The 19,986-nt window shown below is 41.1% G+C and overlaps 1 protein-coding gene across 7 annotated transcripts in view; it reads right to left on the bottom strand.

Annotated features, from left to right (window-relative positions):
* Nucleotides 1-19,986, bottom strand: part of phactr4a (phosphatase and actin regulator 4a) — a 43,896-nt gene that overhangs the window by 20,414 nt on the left and 3,496 nt on the right. For 2 of the 7 annotated variants that reach the window (XM_033636976.2, XM_033636977.2), the window contains exons 2-3: nt 16,794-16,901; nt 12,633-12,677 (exon numbers count right to left, since the gene is read on the bottom strand). In XM_033636976.2, the coding sequence (XP_033492867.2) occupies nt 12,633-12,645 (13 nt within the window). In that variant the 5' untranslated portion in view covers nt 12,646-12,677; nt 16,794-16,901. Of the gene's footprint in view, nt 1-8,588; nt 9,095-11,404; nt 11,557-12,632; nt 12,678-16,793; nt 16,902-18,742; nt 18,862-19,986 lie in introns of those variants that run through there. The other 5 variants (XM_033636974.2, XM_033636979.2, XM_078175701.1 and 2 more) reach the window with 4 other exon arrangements.

Genomic DNA, 19,986 nt, shown 5'->3' with positions numbered 1-19,986 from the left:
TTCGAACAGTCATAGGTCAGTTGCATGTTTAAAAAGCTGAGGCGGAACAACAACAACAACAACCTTTCATTGTGATGACACTTCAGAATTTAATGCTGATCATACATCTGATATACACATATTTTCTCTAACAGAACAGAGCAGTTCATTGTAATCATGTGAATGTGTTGTATTGACAAACCCAGATATTATTTAGACTTATCACAGAATTCTTGGCAAGCCTCTATTGTAAATTGGGCCCAATGGAATTTTATCTTAAGTCTTTTAAACACCCACATCCGGATGACAACTGCTAGTGGCCTGTGACAACAGCAAACACTACAGTTCAGAAATCTTCTGTTTCAGTGCGGAGTTACTGGCAAAGTTTTGAACACTAATTGTCATGATGGCAAAAAAAGGTAAATAAGGCCTATGTTCGAAGTTGACAACCATATTCTTTAAAGGGATTTCTAAAGACTACAAACTGAGCATGTATTAATTAGGATATAACCAAATAGCGTTATATCAAACACATCATTAAGATATGATGCCATCGTGACTGGCTGATATACAGGCCAACATCAAATAATAATTTGAGAATCACCAGACAGTCAACAACAGCAACAGTCAACAAGCTTAGATTCCTGATCAGGTATGTCCAGACACAGGGCAAGGCTCCAGTTCTAAGCTCGAAGTTCAATTATCTGTCATGATAAATGACCAAACCTCAATACAAGGCTGATCCAAATTCCACTCTCACTGCCATCACTGTCCAAGCTGTTGTTTGAGAGCCAGACAGTGAAATATGGACCCTGCTTCTTATTGTATTACTTTCAGAGTGGAGTGAATTTATGTGATTTTTGCCATAGCAGTGATGGGTATAGGATCAAAGAACATCCCCTACATTTGTCAAGTTGACTGTCAAAACCAAAGGTTTCAATATTTTCGTTTTAGATGAGAGTAATTATGAAATTAAGTAAAAACTGAACAAATAAGCAAGGACGGCCCCCTGAACACAGAAGACTCGAATCATCAGTTGAAGATCCCTCAGTCGACTGAGATTCTTCAAGCTGAGGAGACATTTGTAGTTCAGTGTGCAGCTACTTCTAGGGACGGAAAAGTCCCCAGAAATAGCTGCAGCTTTCACACTGCTCCCAGGTAAAATTATTACAATGTGGCAGGTCATACTGTCCACTCAATGGAGATGCTTGAGACAGGTACAAGAAGCTGAGGATCTGGACCCAGGGTGAGTCTGAGTGAGACAGAGGCATCTCCGAGATAACGTTATCTTCTGCCATCTGCTTAGAAGTGGTGAATTTACAGCTCACAGCAATAGTCCCTGGCTTTTGTTTAATATCTAATGTCCACATAAAATGCTGTTGCACAATTCCAATCCCTCATTAGGGTAATTAGCAGGCATTAGCTTGGAGGGCTAACTGAATGTCTTGCCGAACCTTGTTCAAAAATCTCGCAGTTCGAAAAAGTGTGCTTGATAGTCTATATGAAAAAAAGGGACCAATAATCAACAGCCAAATCCAATTCAACTGACAAAATTCTGAGTCAGGTACAGTCCTAAAATAAGCACCCAGCTGTGACTAAACTAGGACTCAAAATTGAATCGAAAATCCTAAGACAGCAATAACTGGGTGTGAATCCGCCATTATAATTCCTAGGTGATGAGTCGTATGGCAGTTACTAAACACTGTGCAGCATGGCAGAGCGCCACAGAAGGCCTATGGTTTAAGTGCAGACAGGAGGGGGGGGGCTAACCATGTTTTCACCAACAGGAAGACAGGTGAGCTCATTTTCTCATTGAAATAGTTATAGTTGTATTATATTACAGTGTGACAGTGGCATGCATAATGAGGAGACTCACATCCTGTTGTGAAAGAGGAATGTAAAAAAATGCAAAAAATAATATGGTGGTCTGAAACATAGTATAAGCATACTCAAGGTTATATAACACAAATCTGTCCATTTTAGAAGGACAATCAAAGAGGTAAAAATGAAAATACTAGGGGTGGGAATCACTAGAGGATCCACGATGATATTATCACAATATTTACGTCATGATACAATATTATTGCCAAGTATTGCGATAAAATTTATTGCGATATATTGTAATTTATTACTTTTTTTCAACTGTAAATCCTGTCCCTGAAGGAAAACTTTGTCAGTATCAGTTTTAATTAATAAGGGTTAGGTTAATTAACATTTTACCCACAGGTAAGAGCAAGCATAAAGTAAAAAGACAGTGTTAGGTTCAGCGGCAGGCTCAAAGATTTGCACCACAAGAGATGTAAACTTTCACACAGAAAAGTTTGACTCATTTTGACATAAAGAAATAAAAAGATGGATAAATGAAATCCGATCAAATGTTCGTGGCAGTTGAGACCTCACAAATTCAAATGAAAGACTATTTAACAACTTTTAAGATCTAATATTAATAAAACTAAAAGTGAGACATTTTAAGACTTTTTAAAGCCTCGCAGACACCCTGGTCAGTGTGTGTTTGGCAGCTCAAATACATTTCTATTTTAATTGTCTAACTGGCATAGTCATTTAAAAAAGACAACAGAGCTTTTCATCTTAAAGCTGCTTCTTGGCAGATCTGCCAATCACCTCACCTCACTGAAAGCACTACTGATGCTGTTGAAAGGTGTGCTGTTGTTACAAAGGCGTGACCAAATTACTTCTTTTACAATACAACCAACATAATTAAAGTATTTAATATCAGCTATCTGATGCCGCATAATTAAAGTATCAAACCAGTTATCAGTCAGTTCATTACTCTCACATTGCGACACTGATCACAGTCCGACAACATGTAAGTTTCGGTTGAAAGGATGTTTAAAAAATGGCAAAATTAAATCAATGGGGACCACCAACATAAACAGCTGTGGCAAACTGGACTTGGAGGCAAGACATGAGAAACAAGGCAAAATAATGGGGAAGAGTGGATCCCTGGTTTCCTTCAAGCAACAGAGGGGGGGGCTGCCTGTCTTACCAAACACTGACTGATATTCTATGTTTCGGGTTTGTCACACACACGTTACACTGGGGGACTGGGGCCTGTACCCTGCGGATGACTTTTTGAGGGTCTGAGATAAATGTCGCCAGTATCATGAGCCAGAAAGGAAAGAACATCAGAATCCTTTGGGGAAATCAGTCGTATTTTGTATCCTGAATAGAGGCATTATTGATTAATGCATGATTTATTAATAACTTACTAGAATTCGATCAATCAGGGATACATCAGCTGACAGTGCTGATCTCCAGAGACTGGTTCTACCCATGTGGGTTTTTCAGTGGCGGAAAATTTCCATACAGTTCAGATAAACATGCCAAACGTTCAGTGGGTAACCACAATCGGATTGTATACTATGGACACAATGAGTAGATTTCCATATGTCAAATGGGATGGAGTGAGCTCACCCAGACTGCAGGAGGCCCCTGTCCTGCAGCTACCACTTCTTCATTCTCACAAAACTGAACTGCCAAATTTTAATCAAGTTACAAGGTGACCCTTTTCACCAAGATATGCTCAAGTTCTTAGATTAAAAAGATAATGGTAAGACTTAAGTCCATTGTTTAAAGATTAGTTTAACTTGACCAGATATTTATGGGCTACAGGCATTTTCATTGATAAATTATCAGGTTGTTTTGATGTTTAGTTTTTCATGTTTATAGACTGTACCCTTGGGCAGGATGTTCAAAGTGCTGGACAGGGTACTGTCTGAGTGTGTTTACATGGATATGAATAACCTGTTTAATAACCTGTTTAATATTGGGTTTTTGGAGTTTCCCATTGATGTATTTGAGCATGTAAACACCAGACCTTATCCCATTTATGAGAACCCTGTGTGTGCTGGGTGGAGCATTACAAAAGAAACAGGGATACTGTTGCATGTATACAACTTACCCCTTTTATTAAGGGCTGCCAACTACCTGAGAGCTACTGAGTGACGAAACAGAAATACAAACAATGGCAGCAGTGACCGCGTCTCACTTTTGGAGGGATGAAGAAACAGAGTTTTGTCTTTCGTTATTGAAGGAGATGCATCTTCATCTAATGATCCCCTATCCTTGACACAGTGACAGTGACTGGCTGGCTGAAGGGTGGAGGACAGTGTGATAGGAATAGAGTAACTGTTTTCAGGAGTAACATTTGTATGTAACTACGCAGTGTGTGTGTGCAGTTAAAAGCGAAACAGAGAGTGGTCTGCGCTCAAAGCAGACAGCTGTTGACGATCAGAGCAGAGACAAAATTAACAGTTGTAAAGTGGTAGTAAATGTACAGAGTAGCGTTTAATACTTCCTGTCACTCTCATCTCAAAATGCCAGTTTGTTTTTGTAAACATCCTAGCGCATGCAAATAGACAGCTGTATTCGGTAACTAGGTTACTGGTATTTTAATGAATACAGGTGATATGAGTAGCTGGATTTCTCTGTGCTTCCAAACACCATATATTGAATATGATAATATCAGGGACAGGCCCCATGAATGGTTTATTCATGCCCATGTAAACACACTCAAGTTAATATGTTTCAGATTTTTATTAAGCAATGTATGTCATGGCAGGACAGAATGATGTGTTCTTTTCAGCCTTGACCTCCTTTTTAATTTGTTCTTTGTCTGCACACTGCTGGGAGCTGATAAAAAAAAGATTCAGAAAGGCAGGTCAGATCAGGCTGTGTGCCGACAGGATTTTGCTTTCTCTGTGTATAATGTCTGTTTGGCATACATATACAGTACAGGCCAAAAGTTTGGACACACCTTCTCATTCAATGCGTTTTCTTTATTTTCATGACTATTTACATTGTAGATTCTCACTGAAGGCATCAAAACTATGAATGAACACATGTGGAGTTATGTATTTAACAAAAAAAGGTGAAATAACTGAAAACATGTTTTATATTCTAGTTTCTTCAAAATAGCCACCCTTTGCTCTGATTACTGCTTTGCACACTCTTGGCATTCTCTCGATGAGCTTCAAGAGGTAGTCACCTGAAATGGTTTTCCAACAGTCTTGAAGGAGTTCCCAGAGGTGTTTAGCACTTGTTGGCCCCTTTGCCTTCACTCTGCGGTCCAGCTCACCCCAAACCATCTCGATTGGGTTCAGGTCCGGTGACTGTGGAGGCCAGGTCATCTGCCGCAGCACTCCATCACTCTCCTTCTTGGTCAAATAGCCCTTACACAGCCTGGAGGTGTGTTTGGGGTCATTGTCCTGTTGAAAAATAAATGATCGTCCAACTAAACGCAAACCGGATGGGATGGCATGTCGCTGCAGGATGCTGTGGTAGCCATGCTGGTTCAGTGTGCTTTCAATTTTGAATAAATCCCCAACAGTGTCACCAGCAAAACACCCCCACACCATCACACCTCCTCCTCCATGCTTCACAGTGGGAACCAGGCATGTGGAATCCATCCGTTCACCTTTTCTGCGTCTCACAAAGACACGGCGGTTGGAACCAAAGATCTCAAATTTGGACTCATCAGACCAAAGCACAGATTTTCACTGGTCTAATGTCCATTCCTTGTGTTTCTTGGCCCAAACAAATCTCTTCTGCTTGTTGCCTCTCCTTAGCAGTGGTTTCCTAGCAGCTATTTGACCATGAAGGCCTGATTGGCGCAGTCTCCTCTTAACAGTTGTTCTAGAGATGGGTCTGCTGCTAGAACTCTGTGTGGCATTCATCTGGTCTCTGATCTGAGCTGCTGTTAACTTGCCATTTCTGAGGCTGGTGACTCGGATGAACTTATCCTCAGAAGCAGAGGTGACTCTTGGTCTTCCTTTCCTGGGTCGGTCCTCATGTGTGCCAGTTTCGTTGTAGCGCTTGATGGTTTTTGCGACTCCACTTGGGGACACATTTAAAGTTTTTGCAATTTTCCGGACTGACTGACCTTCATTTCTTAAAGTAATGATGGCCACTCATTTTTCTTTAGTTAGCTGATTGGTTCTTGCCATAATATGAATTTTAACAGTTGTCCAACAGGGCTGTCGGCTGTGTATTAACCTGACTTCTGCACAACACAACTGATGGTCCCAACCCCATTGATAAAGCAAGAAATTCCACTAATTAACCCTGATAAGGCACACCTGTGAAGTGGAAACCATTTCAGGTGACTACCTCTTGAAGCTCATGGAGAGAATGCCAAGAGTGTGCAAAGCAGTAATCAGAGCAAAGGGTGGCTATTTTGAAGAAACTAGAATATAAAACATGTTTTCAGTTATTTCACCTTTTTTTGTTAAGTACATAACTCCACATGTGTTCATTCATAGTTTTGATGCCTTCAGTGAGAATCTACAATGTAAATAGTCATGAAAATAAAGAAAACGCATTGAATGAGAAGGTGTGTCCAAACTTTTGGCCTGTACTGTATGTGTTAATGTTAATGAGTTTGGACTGTTCAGCAAGGCATATTAAGTAGTTTAGCTGTTTCACTGAGTTTAATCACAGTTAAAACAAACATATCTAAGTACTGGGTAACTGGCGTGAAACCTTAGATAAACCTCTGTTGCAACAATGTTCATTCCTGAAAAGTCCTTCACCATAAAATATTAAAAACTATTTTGTATCTACCCACTGTATAAAGTAAAGCAGGCTGCTGCATGAATGTGTGAAATCCCATGCTGAAATGCAGGCATACAGAGGTCTGTGAACTTTGTGCAGTGCACTGGCCCTTACAGCTATTCCTGACACATGTGGGTGGGTGTTAAACTGGGAGGGTTGGGTGGCAGTGAACTGAGAGAACACTGATGTGCTCAAAAGCAGAGTGTACTGTGGGGACCTTGTACAGTTGAGCATGACAATGTGAGATGGCTGTTTGTCACAAAGCCACCGGAGAATTAAAAGCACCGACCCCTGACAGAGGAGGTGAAAATAGAAGAACAGAAAAATCTTACAATGCTCAGACTGAGCACTAACACCCAGGCCTCAGGTATGCATTTATAAAGTGACTCTACACAGGCGAGCTTGTTTCAACATAACCTGAGACAGTAGTAACAACATAGGCTTCTGTAAATATTCAACCAGTCAAACTCAAAGGACACCTAAAAGCATGAGACCTGCCTTAAACCTCCTGCACTCATACACGAAGCCCTATGGCGAAGCTGTCCATATGACTCATGCCAATCACATGACATTTTGACACCAACTATACAGAGTACCACACCAGAGGCAAAAATACATTTTGCACGGTGAGCGAATATGTGACGAAGAGGATGTTCTCAAGTTACTTGTTTCATTCAGAGTGTTGAAATGTGTTAGAACAGAAGCCCTACAGTACAATATAAAGCAAATATTGATCCAATAAATGACAAGTCAACAAGCCATAGGTTCCTTCTAACCAACAGCAGGCCATGACCGACACCTCAACGTTAGCAAATTAAAGCAGCAGGAAACAGGTAACAGACAGGAGGTGGCCTGTGTTACGTATATGCTGAATTCCAAATAGCTGCGAGCTGTATTATTAGGAGGAATCGTAAGTGTGCAAATAGAGCTTGGGACAGGATCCTCCTTTTGACAGCAAAACAGGTTCTGAAGGTTTGAACTGTTATTAGCTTAACCACAGAGAGACGGGGGCTTTAGGGTTCACTTTACATATGTGGAATACAAAATGAGCCTGGATACACCTGGTGTTAATATGTGTCCGATCACATCTAACATTAGAAAGCATCTCCAGTTACCACTTGTGATCGGATCTCACTCCCACACTCTATATGGAAATAAACACGTACAGCATTTCTGTTTGTAAAGACCAAATGCGTTGTTTTTAGACTCACACGCAACTAACATTACCAAACGGTTACTAACAAGTCGAGTCATTCTGGTGTTGGCATACAACTGCTGGGGCATTTAACAGCTGCTCCTGTGTTACCTCATGCTAACCAGGCAGACACTGAACAGATTTTTCGCCAGCCTGGGAGGAGAGCGTCTCCAGAAACGGTCCTTCAGCACTGCATCTGACCCGTGGTACAGCAGCAACTGACCAAGTGAATGGGATAAGCAAGGACGTCAACTGAATAGGCAGCCCCTCAATGTTGCCCATGACACATTGGCGTCCACACCTCCGAAAGAATGTGGCCACATGCGGTCCAGACCACCTCCGAATGTGATCTGAGCAATCAGATCTCGATGCACTGGAGGCATTCACAGAGAGCTATCCACTTGTGATCCAATCACCCAGGATGCATGTTAATACCAGGTGTAAACAGGGCCTCTGGCTTGAAAAACCAAGTTGTTGAAACAAAAAAAAGCAAACAGATCCACATGAGGAGAGCTGGTGTCAGTTGGTGCCTTGTACCCCCAAATCTTGCTTCTCAGAAAAGCCTCCACAGGGAGATGTAGCTCTGAGTGTAGACAGAGAGAAGCTTGTGTGGTTTGTACATTTCACAATCACCACATTCCATCTGCATGCATTCTTCTACACCTGTCTGTGCCTGCCGCCTTCGAGATTCTCTGTTTTAAGAACACCTGCATACTGTATCCACTTGCTGGCTTTCCATTCTGCACAAATGCAAACATGCCAGCCAGGTTGTTTTCCTTTTAAAACCAGTCAACATGTTCACTGGAACCATTTAGTACTGAGCCTCTGGTCTTGGACTCACCCGTGTTGTATTCGGCAGGTTGCTGGGCCACTGTCTCACTGCTAGCAGTTTGTCCCATGGTACGGCTCCTGTTCCCGGGCCCTGCCTCTCCTGAGGCCCGCTGCAGGAGAGGAAAACCTAAAGCCAACGCGCTCTTCTCCAACCAGACATAGAGCTCCTGTAACTCAAGACTGTCTTGACTGCTCACTTGCGTCGTTTAGTTTCTCGTCTCTACGGTCTTGCCCTCCCCCTCCCTTCAGCCTGTGTGATTTGGTCTCTCCCTCTCTTCTCCCTCCTTCTTTTGCTTTAAAACACAAACATGCTCACTGACTAAGTTCCTAGGTCCCTCCCTTCTTGGAGCTCTGACTTCATAAATAAGGTACGCCAATAAGGTAATCCAGCAGATGCCTTTCATTCCTTAGAGCACATTTTTCGGGGGCAAAGTTCACAGCAGGCGAGCTTTGAGGTTTGACCGGACCAGCCATCAAGCCTTGAGGGATTTGCGATGCAGTGGGCCCCCCTGCTAGCACCATCTCACAGACTGACAAAACACTACTCCCTGAAGGGCGAGGGGCGGGCTCTGCAGGGTGAGGTAATTCGAGAAGTGGAAGGTGAGCCAGGCCAAGGTGGAGCTCAAAGCCAGAGAAGAGGAAGTGACACAGTGACGGTGTCCAATGACTCTGCAGGGTTTGTCCCTTTAAACTATGAAATGCATGTGCTAATCACACTTTAGATATCAGCATCTCTGTTTTACACCTGACTCGTTGACTATATGAGTATGAATTACTACGACGACTACGACTTAATTGCCATTGATTTTAGAAATATACACATTAAAACTGAGCAGACAGAAAAACAAAACTTGTCTTGAGGCCTTAATCTCAGATACATCCCCTATGTAGGACAGCACCAGGGCAGCCAGGCAGTCTGTGTCATACCATTTCTATCGGGGGAACTGTGTGATTAGGTTATGTGTAATCAGTGTGGGGGAGTTAGAGGAGGTCCTCTTGGCATTTTAGAGATAAAAATGGAAAGTAGGAATGAGGATTTTTGTCTTCTATTCCACTGCTAATCAGGCAGAATCTGGTTTATAGAAAGTGATCCAAGGACAAGACTGTGCAACGTAATAACCTGTTGATGACTTTTTATTTCCTGGGGGGACAGAGTAATAGCATCAATATCTTCACATAAAATGTAGTCTCAACAAAAAGCCGCTCCATTAGGATTAGGCCTGAAATGTTTCATCAAGAAAACTGAGTAACTTGATTATTAAAACACTTCATTAATTTAATTCATGTAACTACATACAGAGAACTGTGTTTCGCATGGATGATTGTTACCTTCACGCAACACACTTACACAGTGGGCGGGTGATGTGATTTGATGGCGTGAAATTGCAAAATGGAAGAAGTTAGAGTAAAACAGCGAGGTGCACAGAGAGAAGACAGGCCAGAGAAAATGACAGAAAGTGTCCGATGTTTGGGATCATTTCAAGCTAAAGAATTAAGAAGAATTAAAACACTGCACAGTGAGTCTATTGTGAAACTGAATTAGCCTTCAACAATATGACAACGTCGTCAGTGCTTCAGCATCTGAACAGAAAGCATCCAGTCTAAGCATTCAGTCCAAGGAGTGTACCGGAAACATGTTTACATTAATGTTAGCATTTATTGTAAATCACTATGCTCGTTGAGATGAAGCCCCCTGATGCTGGGGTTTGCACTGGCTTCATCTGAGTTGTTACAGCTCCTGGCAAAGAAGTCTGTGCAGCCAGAAGTATTATGATAGCCTCATGCATATACACACACACACACACACACACACACACACACGCAGGACACCTCTTATTTCCCCTTTAGTGTATTTACTATCCCTGTTTCATACAGCAAAAGTATTTCTTATCCGATTTCTCAAAATAATCGATAGCTGCAGCCCAAATTATGATGAAATAATTTGAATTTTTCTTGTTAAAGACAGACAAACTAAGAAGAGGTTTGGTAAGTAGCAAGAGGGTGAGCTATACCTGTAATTTTAGGACATTCAAGCTATCTTAAGAAGCCGACTTCATAACATACTACATCACTGTTACTCCCTCTGCAGCCTAATTAAAGCTACAGCATGAGAACAAAATGACACAGGAATGTGTGGAATGCAGGACCACAGGCCAGCTTTTGCTAAAAGCATGTTAATTTAGGATAATAATCCAGGAAATCACTGGTAAACAGAGAGGGACCACATCCTACAATATCTAACTTGTTACCCATCATGACACTGAGATCCTTTTCGCTCTTTCCAAAGAACAGCAGCAGGTGGAGACAAACGCATTTTTTCAGGCCCATAAACAACTCAGTCTAACCATGAGAACATGACACCCAGCTAAACAAAAACATGACTCACACAGATACTATCCCACTGTGTCATCATAACAACCCCAAAACATTCAAATACAAGTTAGACATAACACAAGTCAACATGCTAAATGACTTTGCCCTTTCATAGCAAAATACAGAGACATATAAAGCTCTCTAGTTGTCTACTGTCTCATCTTCTTGTCCAAAACACTTTGACCAAACGTCCAAAGAGGAAGTCCAGTTTATTTTTACTGCTTGGCCACAGGAGCAGGCCGGAATGAGCAGATCAAGCTTCCTTAATTTGTTTCTGCCATGGTCAAGTTGCCTATAAAGTGACCATGGAGCCATGCGCTATCCTGTCTTACTTAAACTAATATTTTTAATAGAAGCTAGTTCAGAAAGAAATAAAGAAAACTATAGTTTCAAGGAGCTGAAATGGAAGTATTAAACATTTAGCATCCAATAACAGAAAGCAGGTTTACTCACGTATATACTCAGACTGAACAGCCATCCCAGGTATTTTCCCACAGATGTCGCAAATACACTAAAAAATTGTAGATCCTCTGAGCTATGGGAATGTACACGTGCTGCGTTGAGGTCTGTCAGTGATCGAGGACAGTGGTGAAATAGACACAAGGCCACGAGTGACAGTGAGAGAAACCGGCAGCTCTGCTAACCTACAGGTGTGTCCTCTGGGTGAGGGCCAATCAGATAGCTGCAGTGTCAACAGCACAGTGCGTCACGGGGGCCAACCCCTTAATGGACAGCTTCATAACCTAACACTTTGTTTGTTGACTCACCACTTTCTGCCATCACGATACTACGGTTTAGATAACACCAGTCTCACTAGAGCCGACACATAGGCTAAATTAAAACATGTAAATCAGATGGAATCTAGAATTATACAGACTTTTTTAAAAGTTTGTTTTAAACCTTTACCAGGTATAAAAACAAAAACAAGACAACTGTTTTGGTTCTAGATTGGTTATATTTTGATGACTGTTTTACTGTGCTAAAATATTTGGGGTGGGGTTTTATGAGGTACTTATCCATAGTCAGTGTGTTACATACAGTAGATGCCAGTGTGTACATCCCCAGAATATTAAAATATTTCCACTGCTCTACCTTAATGTCCGACAGCTGTTTCCAAAGGGGGATGAAGCCATTAAATCCCTCTCTTCAAAGCCAGACTCCAATGAAAAAAACAGTGATTTAACATTGTTAAACACAGGGCCTGCTAGTCTACCCCTGTGTGGAAGTGATTTTTTTATTTCTCAAATTTACTAAAGTCACACAATGACACAAACTGACTGATCAAGGCTTTGGCAAACCAGTAGCTCCTGTGTTCTGCAAGCCAAAATCACTGTTTTTGTCAATGGAGCCTGGTGGCTTTGATGAGAGTGTAAATGAGGAACTGAAGAAGTCAACTGCTTCCCTGTCTGAACAGGCTGGCTGACAAAAATGTAGAACGGTAGAAATATTCTCAATATAGTGTACACTTAAACTGTTACAGCTTTTTTTTATCTGGGATTTCTTTTAGGTGGCTAAAGTTTGTTTTGCTGCTGTCAGCTATTCACAGCAGTAGATTGCTCAGCTTCCATGTCAGCACTCCTGCTGCTTCTCCAAACTAAGGGTGTGCTGACTGACATCTACTGTAGGTAATATACTGTCTGTGGATGAGCACTTCCACTTCAAACAAATCAGTTTTTCTTACCAGGTTTTTCCATCACAGTGTCCAAAACTCAGCAGTCAGCAGCTCCTGAAACAAATGAATAAATGGGATCATTATGAAGTTTATAAGAATAATTTCAACAATATAAAACAACAATATAACAATTTTTTTGACACAGTATTAAAAAAAAGGTTTCATTTCATGAATTGCTCTCTCTTGTCATCACTCTGAAAACAATCTAACAGCTAATACAAAACAACACATCACTGGAAAAAAAGATATTTTCAACAAAGCTAAAAGCTGAAGGGTTGGAGGACCGAGGCATCCCAGAACAGCCACTACCAAAGTTTAACTTTACAGAAACTTACGAAAGTTATTCCAGTCACTAAAGACTCCCATTAATATTCAGTAAATCAATGAATGGTTCTCAGGGCACTTCAATAGATTGGATGTTCCCTGCAGCTAATGGAGGGCAGACTGAAGCTCAGCAAAGCTCTGTTGTGTTGGCCAAGACAAAACAGTGCATTAATTAGCTTGCACACCATCTGGAAATCCATTCTGATTCCTGCTAGACTAAAAGGCAAATCATCAAGTCTAATTCAAAAAGAACAACTGTGCAAATTAAGAAATTATCACCCAATTACGCTATCGTATTTAAAAACACACATCTTATCAGTGTGAATAACAGAGTGGTGCTGCAGTGACGAGGAGAATGGGAATACATTCTATCCCAGAGAAGTTGTAAGAGCAAAATAAATATTTTGTCCTGTATTGCTGACAAGCCTTACTCCCTTTGGTTTAAACAAATCACAAACAAAATGTAGTGATACATGAGCATGCAATGATTGTGCTTTTGTTAGGTATATGTGTGATGTACTGTGAAGGGCATGTGAAGTGACAAAAAACGTCAAATAACTGCTAAAATACACCAAAGTTCTGAATGTCACAAATTGGTTTTCTGTCTGGATGCTTCGAACTCCATGTAAATAATGCAAAAGACCTCAAGAAGTCACACAGCCACATCACACAGCAATAAAGGTACAATGGAATTTAACAACTTCATTACAGATGTAGCAGAGCATTATGTAAACAACCCAAAAAGACTTGTTTGTGCTGAACACTGAGGGACTTTCAACTCTGCAGAGAAATGACACCGACTTCACATTAAACTGCAGCAAATCGATTCAACACAACAATTCAATGAATGGCAGAACAGGCTCAGTATTTAAGGTGAGTGTGTGTCTGTGTTTGAAGCAGAGACAGGTGGGGAGAGCTGCTAATTTAATACAACAGGCTGAAGGAGGTATTAATAGGCCCTATTGTAATTTACCATTGAAACATATCAGTGCTTAATGTATTAAGTCTGAGTTTCAAAGTCAATAACGAGCACTTCACCGGACTTGACTAAGGCTGCATCCACACACACATTTTCGTTAGGGTTAGTACTGCTTCATTTACACCTAGTGTCCACGCTACTTCAACAGTTTGGAACCCTAAAAATAGAGACCTTTAAAATTGCTGCAGACTCCATTTTAGTTTAAAGATGTCTGGTGTTGCGTTTTAGTCTGGATGGGTGAAAACAGAGACCTTGGGCACCCACGGCCGCTTCCTCACTGGGTCTTATCAGTCACAACATGTCAAGACAAAACATTACAGCAAGGCCTACATCTTTTGATATTTCATCCTTCTTGTGTGGGCACTTCGTTCCCATTGCCATGGCTTCCTCTGGCAATGGATAACAAGCCAGTTACTGCTCTAATATGTCGCCATATTTATTTATATGTTCGTGTCAAACGTTGTAAACTTCACTGCCCTCATACGGCCATGCATCGTCTGTGTTAACATAGACTAGTCCATACCCATTTAGTGCACAGTTGCCCAAGTACAGTTTCACATGGTGTGTGTTTGGGATACAGGTCACAGGAAATTGCAGATTAAATAGTCAACTGAACCCATTAAAAAGAGCAATGTATTCAGACAGAGTTTTTGTGAATTTGATAGCACGATTGCTTTATTGAAAGTACAGTAGTACCATTGCCAATAGTGGGATAGTTAGTAGGCTAAAACTGTACATAAGTAGTTGAGGGAGCACGTTGAAAGGCAGTTAAAGTGTTTATATATTGTATTGACTTAAAAGTGGGGCACTCTGGTAGTTCACATGGGAAAGGTGCGGCTAGCCCTTGTTGCAGTGGTGGGAGTTGGAATCCCGCCTTCGTTCTTCACTGCATGTCTTTCTTGCTCTCTCTCTCCCATCCTTCCTGTCATGTTTCACTGTCCTGTCAAATATAGGCAAAAAAACCCTGAAACCCTGGAGATGTTATACACCTTTATGTGATGAGCCACGCCCTCTGCAATATTCATTGCCTTATAGAAGCTCAGTTTTAGTAAGTTTTCCAACTTTTGCCAAGAGGGAACTTTAGATATTGGTCCCTAGATTATGTTCATCGAGTTTCATGCAGATCGGTCAAACTTCCTAGGAAGAGATCGATTTTAAGTGTTTTTCAAATAATTCAAAATGGCGGAAAATCTATATAACCGGAAGTTATGGGTTCTCGAGGCAAATTTGTTCCTCATGAGGAGAGGCATCTCTGTGCAAAGTTTCATGTCTCTACGACATACGGGGCATGAGATATGCCCATTCAAAGTTTGCAATTTCAATCGGTTGCTGTAGCGCCCCCCTTTGGCCAATTGATGTAATATTGCTTCATTCGCATCCTCCCATGAGCCTCTACCACTGTGCCAAATTTCACATGGATTGACCAAGTCAGTGAGGAGAAAAATGTGAAACACACACACACACACACACACACACACACACACACACAGAGTTTTCGTCATTATATAGTAAGATACAGCCAACAGAGGACACTAGAAGGCCAAAGTCAAAAGTTTTACACAACAAACACGACGACGGTGGAGGAAGCCGTAATACTGTACCTTTCAAGGGAGGTAGCGTTGACCATAAACGAGCCCTTATCCTCCAGTGTTACTTACAGTAACAGTTTCACCTCGTCTTCGGTCGAAGCAAATAAATCTCTGGTCTTATTTTCTGCCATCTCCATGATAGTTTCTATAACTACGCAATCAATCACAGACTAGACAATCTGCTTCCTATTTAAATCTGCACCAGCATGCCCAGTGTACATGAATGGCCATGTGATATGTGTTTTCAGGTTTGTTGGTATAGATGGAGATAATTTCTGAGACAATAATAAAACGCTTGTGTGTATTAGGAACGTCTTCGTGTTTTAAAATGAAAACAGATTAATGTGGCTGTGACCTAAGTCTGACCTCATTAGCTCTGAGATGGCTTTATGAAACAGCTTAATCCTGGTTCAGTTTTATTTCTATTTCTGTTATGTAATTAATTTCTATTATAACATCATATAATTACAATAGTAATGTTTACCTCAAAAAATGAAACGCGGCCAGGTTTCTCCTGTAATAGTCCTTGCATTGTTCAGCGATGTCACAACTTAACTAGCTGACTAATGACCTGTCAGTCCCACATCTGGGTTGGCACACACTGGAGAGCAGTAGACTCTGACGTCTGTGATGATATGTTTCACAACAGTTCCAGAAATAAAGACGATAAGCAGGTAGCAATTAAATTACTTTCAAGGAAGTGATTACAGCAACACCAACATTATTTAATTTTAAATTCACAATCCTGTCCTGTAGCTGTCAGATGGAGCAGCTTGGCAGGGGAAATGCTCTTAATGTCAAGATCAGGATCACAAGCACAGATAAGAAACTGACCTTGAAAAAAACATAACGTTAATTTGTGGCGTCTTTTCCAGTCAGCTTCGCAGTAACTTTCAAATGACAGCCCTGCCTGTAATTGGTTAAAATCAGTAGGTGGAGCTACATTGTGACGCTCGCAGGGAAGGGTCCTCCCAGCAGTATCAGGCTGCACTTTGGAATGTCAAAAGTCCCTTGACAACAAACTGGTAAAACCCAGCCTGTGTGACTGAATAGGTGACACAATGTGTACACTGCAGCATAAAGAGAAAGCGTAGCCCTGCAGCCAAGTATTTGACCTTCTTATCAGGTAGACTAGGCTAAGTTCTTATGTTTTGATAAAGCACAGGGGTTCTCAGGAGATTCAGCTTTAAAATGTAGTTGTGAGGAAGGAAAAGTGCAACAAGCCACCTGTAGTGACTTTATTTAGCGATAAGATGTTGTCTCGTCACACAAACTTACTTCTACTGAAGATCATTGATCGTCTTCCCAAGAAACACTGTCCTTGCAGTTTGGCTGTGACGGATGGTTCCAGTGGGACAACTTAGCAGCAAAGTGATTTCAGAGCTCCTGTAAAAGACAAACAAGAATATAAATCAGGAGGGCAAAGAGTCAACTTCCTTCTTGGTGCTCTGCTTTATTCATTTATTTAGTTTTAATGCTGAGTATGCTCAGATTATTGGATATATTGGATGCCGTTTTCTTGAAATGTAGCACAGAGTTAAAACCTGTAAATCCTTTTGTCAGGAGACTGTCATCGCCATCGACAAAACCATCAAAATACAGGATGAGTTCATTTCCTCACATGCAAATTAACGACGCAATTCTGCCTTGAACTTTGAAATCAGCTTGTTAAAACAGCAGACAACCATCTGCCTAGTCAGCTTTGGTTGAGTCCAACTGGTTTGACAAGTCCTGGGCTGCAATGTACACACAACACATGCTCGACAGCTGCAAGCAGCACAACATGCCTGTACACTTCACCACTTCAAATGATGCATTTAAAAGGCTTATGCCCACTACTGTAGTGTGTGTGTCACTGCCACATGTCGCCCTCATGGTGTCCATAGAATGTCCAAAGGAACAATCATCTACAGTGCAGATGATTTAGAGCAGTGCCTACAAGACTGACTTACTTTATAGTATGTAAATAATGTAACTGCTCACAGCAGGAAATGTTTTATTAAAATGCGCTTAAATCTGTAGTGTGTCATGTATCAGGAAACTGAGCTCCACCTGGTACATTAAAAATAAAGTTAAATCAACCAATTATCATTCATTTAATGGTTTCAACTGGGACTGGAATTACTAATTTTTTTGCCCACTACACATACAACAGAAACGCTGATGGAACTACAGTTCGTGCGTGCTGTACACAATTACTGCTGTTTGTATTATTTTGCATGGATTAGCATGTATGACTCCAAAACAAACAAACAATATGCACTTAAGGACAGATCTCCGCAGGGCGGCTGCTTGGGCTAACCACAGCCACTCTCAACAATTTTTTTAACCCCAGCAGACACGAAACAGCATGTTTCAGAAGCGTCCCAGAAGCTAAGAAAAATGTACATCTCATCTTTCTCTGACAGATCCATGCCTTGGTCAAGTTTTCCTGCTCACAGGTACTATATGTAAAATACAGATACAGTATAACTTTAGAGACTAAAACAGCTAAAAATCTTTGATGCATGTCATTAATAACTGGACTTTTATTGGTTTTAACATTGTCTGAAGACCACACCATAAAAAAGTAGAAAATAGCAACAATAAACAAGTAAACTAGACAAAAAGAAACCATTTAACTACAAGTCTATAAAATCGGGCAAGCAAAACGCTTTGCTTCTGAAATAATCCCGGTGTGGTGCAACATCGTGCGGACAACGAAACAAAACCTTTATTGTGCCTGGTCGTGTTGTCCCTCCCGGCTCCCTTACAGTCACGATAGCAGTGAAGATAACAAAAACGGGGAATATTACTCCTCGTATTGTGCCTAACTTTAGTGGATCATGACATATTGGGTACGGAATCAATCTTCAGATGCTTCAATTTAAAATAAGACCAAACTTTAATATGGATTACAGATTTTGAGACATGACAAAGGCCAAACTCTGGCCTGCAACAGATAGAAAGGCTTGTTGTTTTTAGCCGAGCTGATTTACAGAAAACCTGCAGCCTCTACCAGCCAGTTACGAGGAGTGAGGAATCAGCAGTCAATGATGGTATAAAACATTTTTTTTAAGTGTGAATCATCACAACCACAAGAGGTTTTTGACCATACAGTCAGAAATGTGCATGCAAAATATGAGGGTGATTGGTCCAGTAGTTTGCAAGATTGGACGCTGACAGACAGAACACACCCGCACACATACACTAATGATAGCCCTATTTTATTTTGTTTATTTTCTTACCATTTAAAAAAGCCTTAATCCATTTATGATTTATTGCTTTAAACCTGCACACAGAGAGAGAAGCTGATACGCACTTAAACTCACAAATAATTTACTAGATAAAGTTCAGCACGGCTGCAACCCAATTCTGTTCTCAAATATCCTCCTGGTGCGTTGGGCCCAGGTGAACTCCAGCTCTAAAAGGCAACAACTATCTGGTGAGGGCTGACAGCAAAGCAAACACAGAGGTGAGTTAATGTGCACCGCTTTGTGAGCAAACAAGCTAGTAAACTAGAGCAGCTGAGCCGGGAGACTCAGTCCCCGCATTGTTACGCTGGAGCCTTCAGGACACCACGTGAACATGTACAAACACACACAGGTTCACACCCAGTCCTGTCGTTATTTCACCCAGCATCCAAAGGTTGAGGAGCCCAGCCTGTGAGTTACCTTACGTCCGGTTTCATGTCACTGCTGTTGTCTCTTTGAAGCATGCCCACAGGAAATGTCTTAGCAGTAAAAAACACTTAGTAGAATTTAAAGAACCGTAGGCAAAATGGCAGCCAGATTTTCTGGTTTGGTAACAGGATATAACAGCGGTATTTCAGTGCTTTCACATGAGTGCAAGTGTACACCCTTTTGTATTTTTCATGGGGGTGAGCATTACGCATTAAAGCTTTGAATCTTGCATATATGAACTATCAAGGACAGTTTTCAAGTTGTATGAAGCGTGAAAAAAATCTGCAAACATGTCAATACAAGGCAGTATGTCGAATGTACATGTATGACAGCACAACACACACTACTAAATCAGGTTGATACTGACCAAGAGGCTGAGCATGTTCTGCATGCTTCTATTATAACACTAACGCAGGCAATAAGAGCAGATGCTGTGCTTTTTCTATTTTGCCTCAAATTGCCTCTTCAATATAAATTGTTTTCTGTAGTTAAGTCTTGGCCCAGCTTAAAACAAAATTCCTATTCACACATTTTTTGACAATCACTATAAATCTGATTCAGTTCCAGTTCTTGATCAAGGTTGGCTGAGCTGCATTCCAAGCACTAGTAAAACACTATGAACACACAGGTGTGACCGCATTACTATTTCAGTATCACTGCACCAGTTAGTCACCTATTGCCATATGGGGCACAGAGCTCAAGAGGGCAACTGCCAACTGATGCCCAAATTATTTATCATCTGCCAAAGGTGAGAACAGATGAAGTACGCAACACCGGCATGCAATGGATGCCCAAAAAACCCCCACAAA

The sequence above is a fragment of the Epinephelus lanceolatus genome, chromosome 16 (genome assembly GCF_041903045.1).
Source record: "Epinephelus lanceolatus isolate andai-2023 chromosome 16, ASM4190304v1, whole genome shotgun sequence".
Taxonomy (NCBI): Eukaryota; Metazoa; Chordata; class Actinopteri; order Perciformes; family Serranidae; genus Epinephelus; species Epinephelus lanceolatus.
Note: the sequence above shows the minus strand (reverse complement) of the source record. Positions and strands in the feature narration are given on the sequence as shown.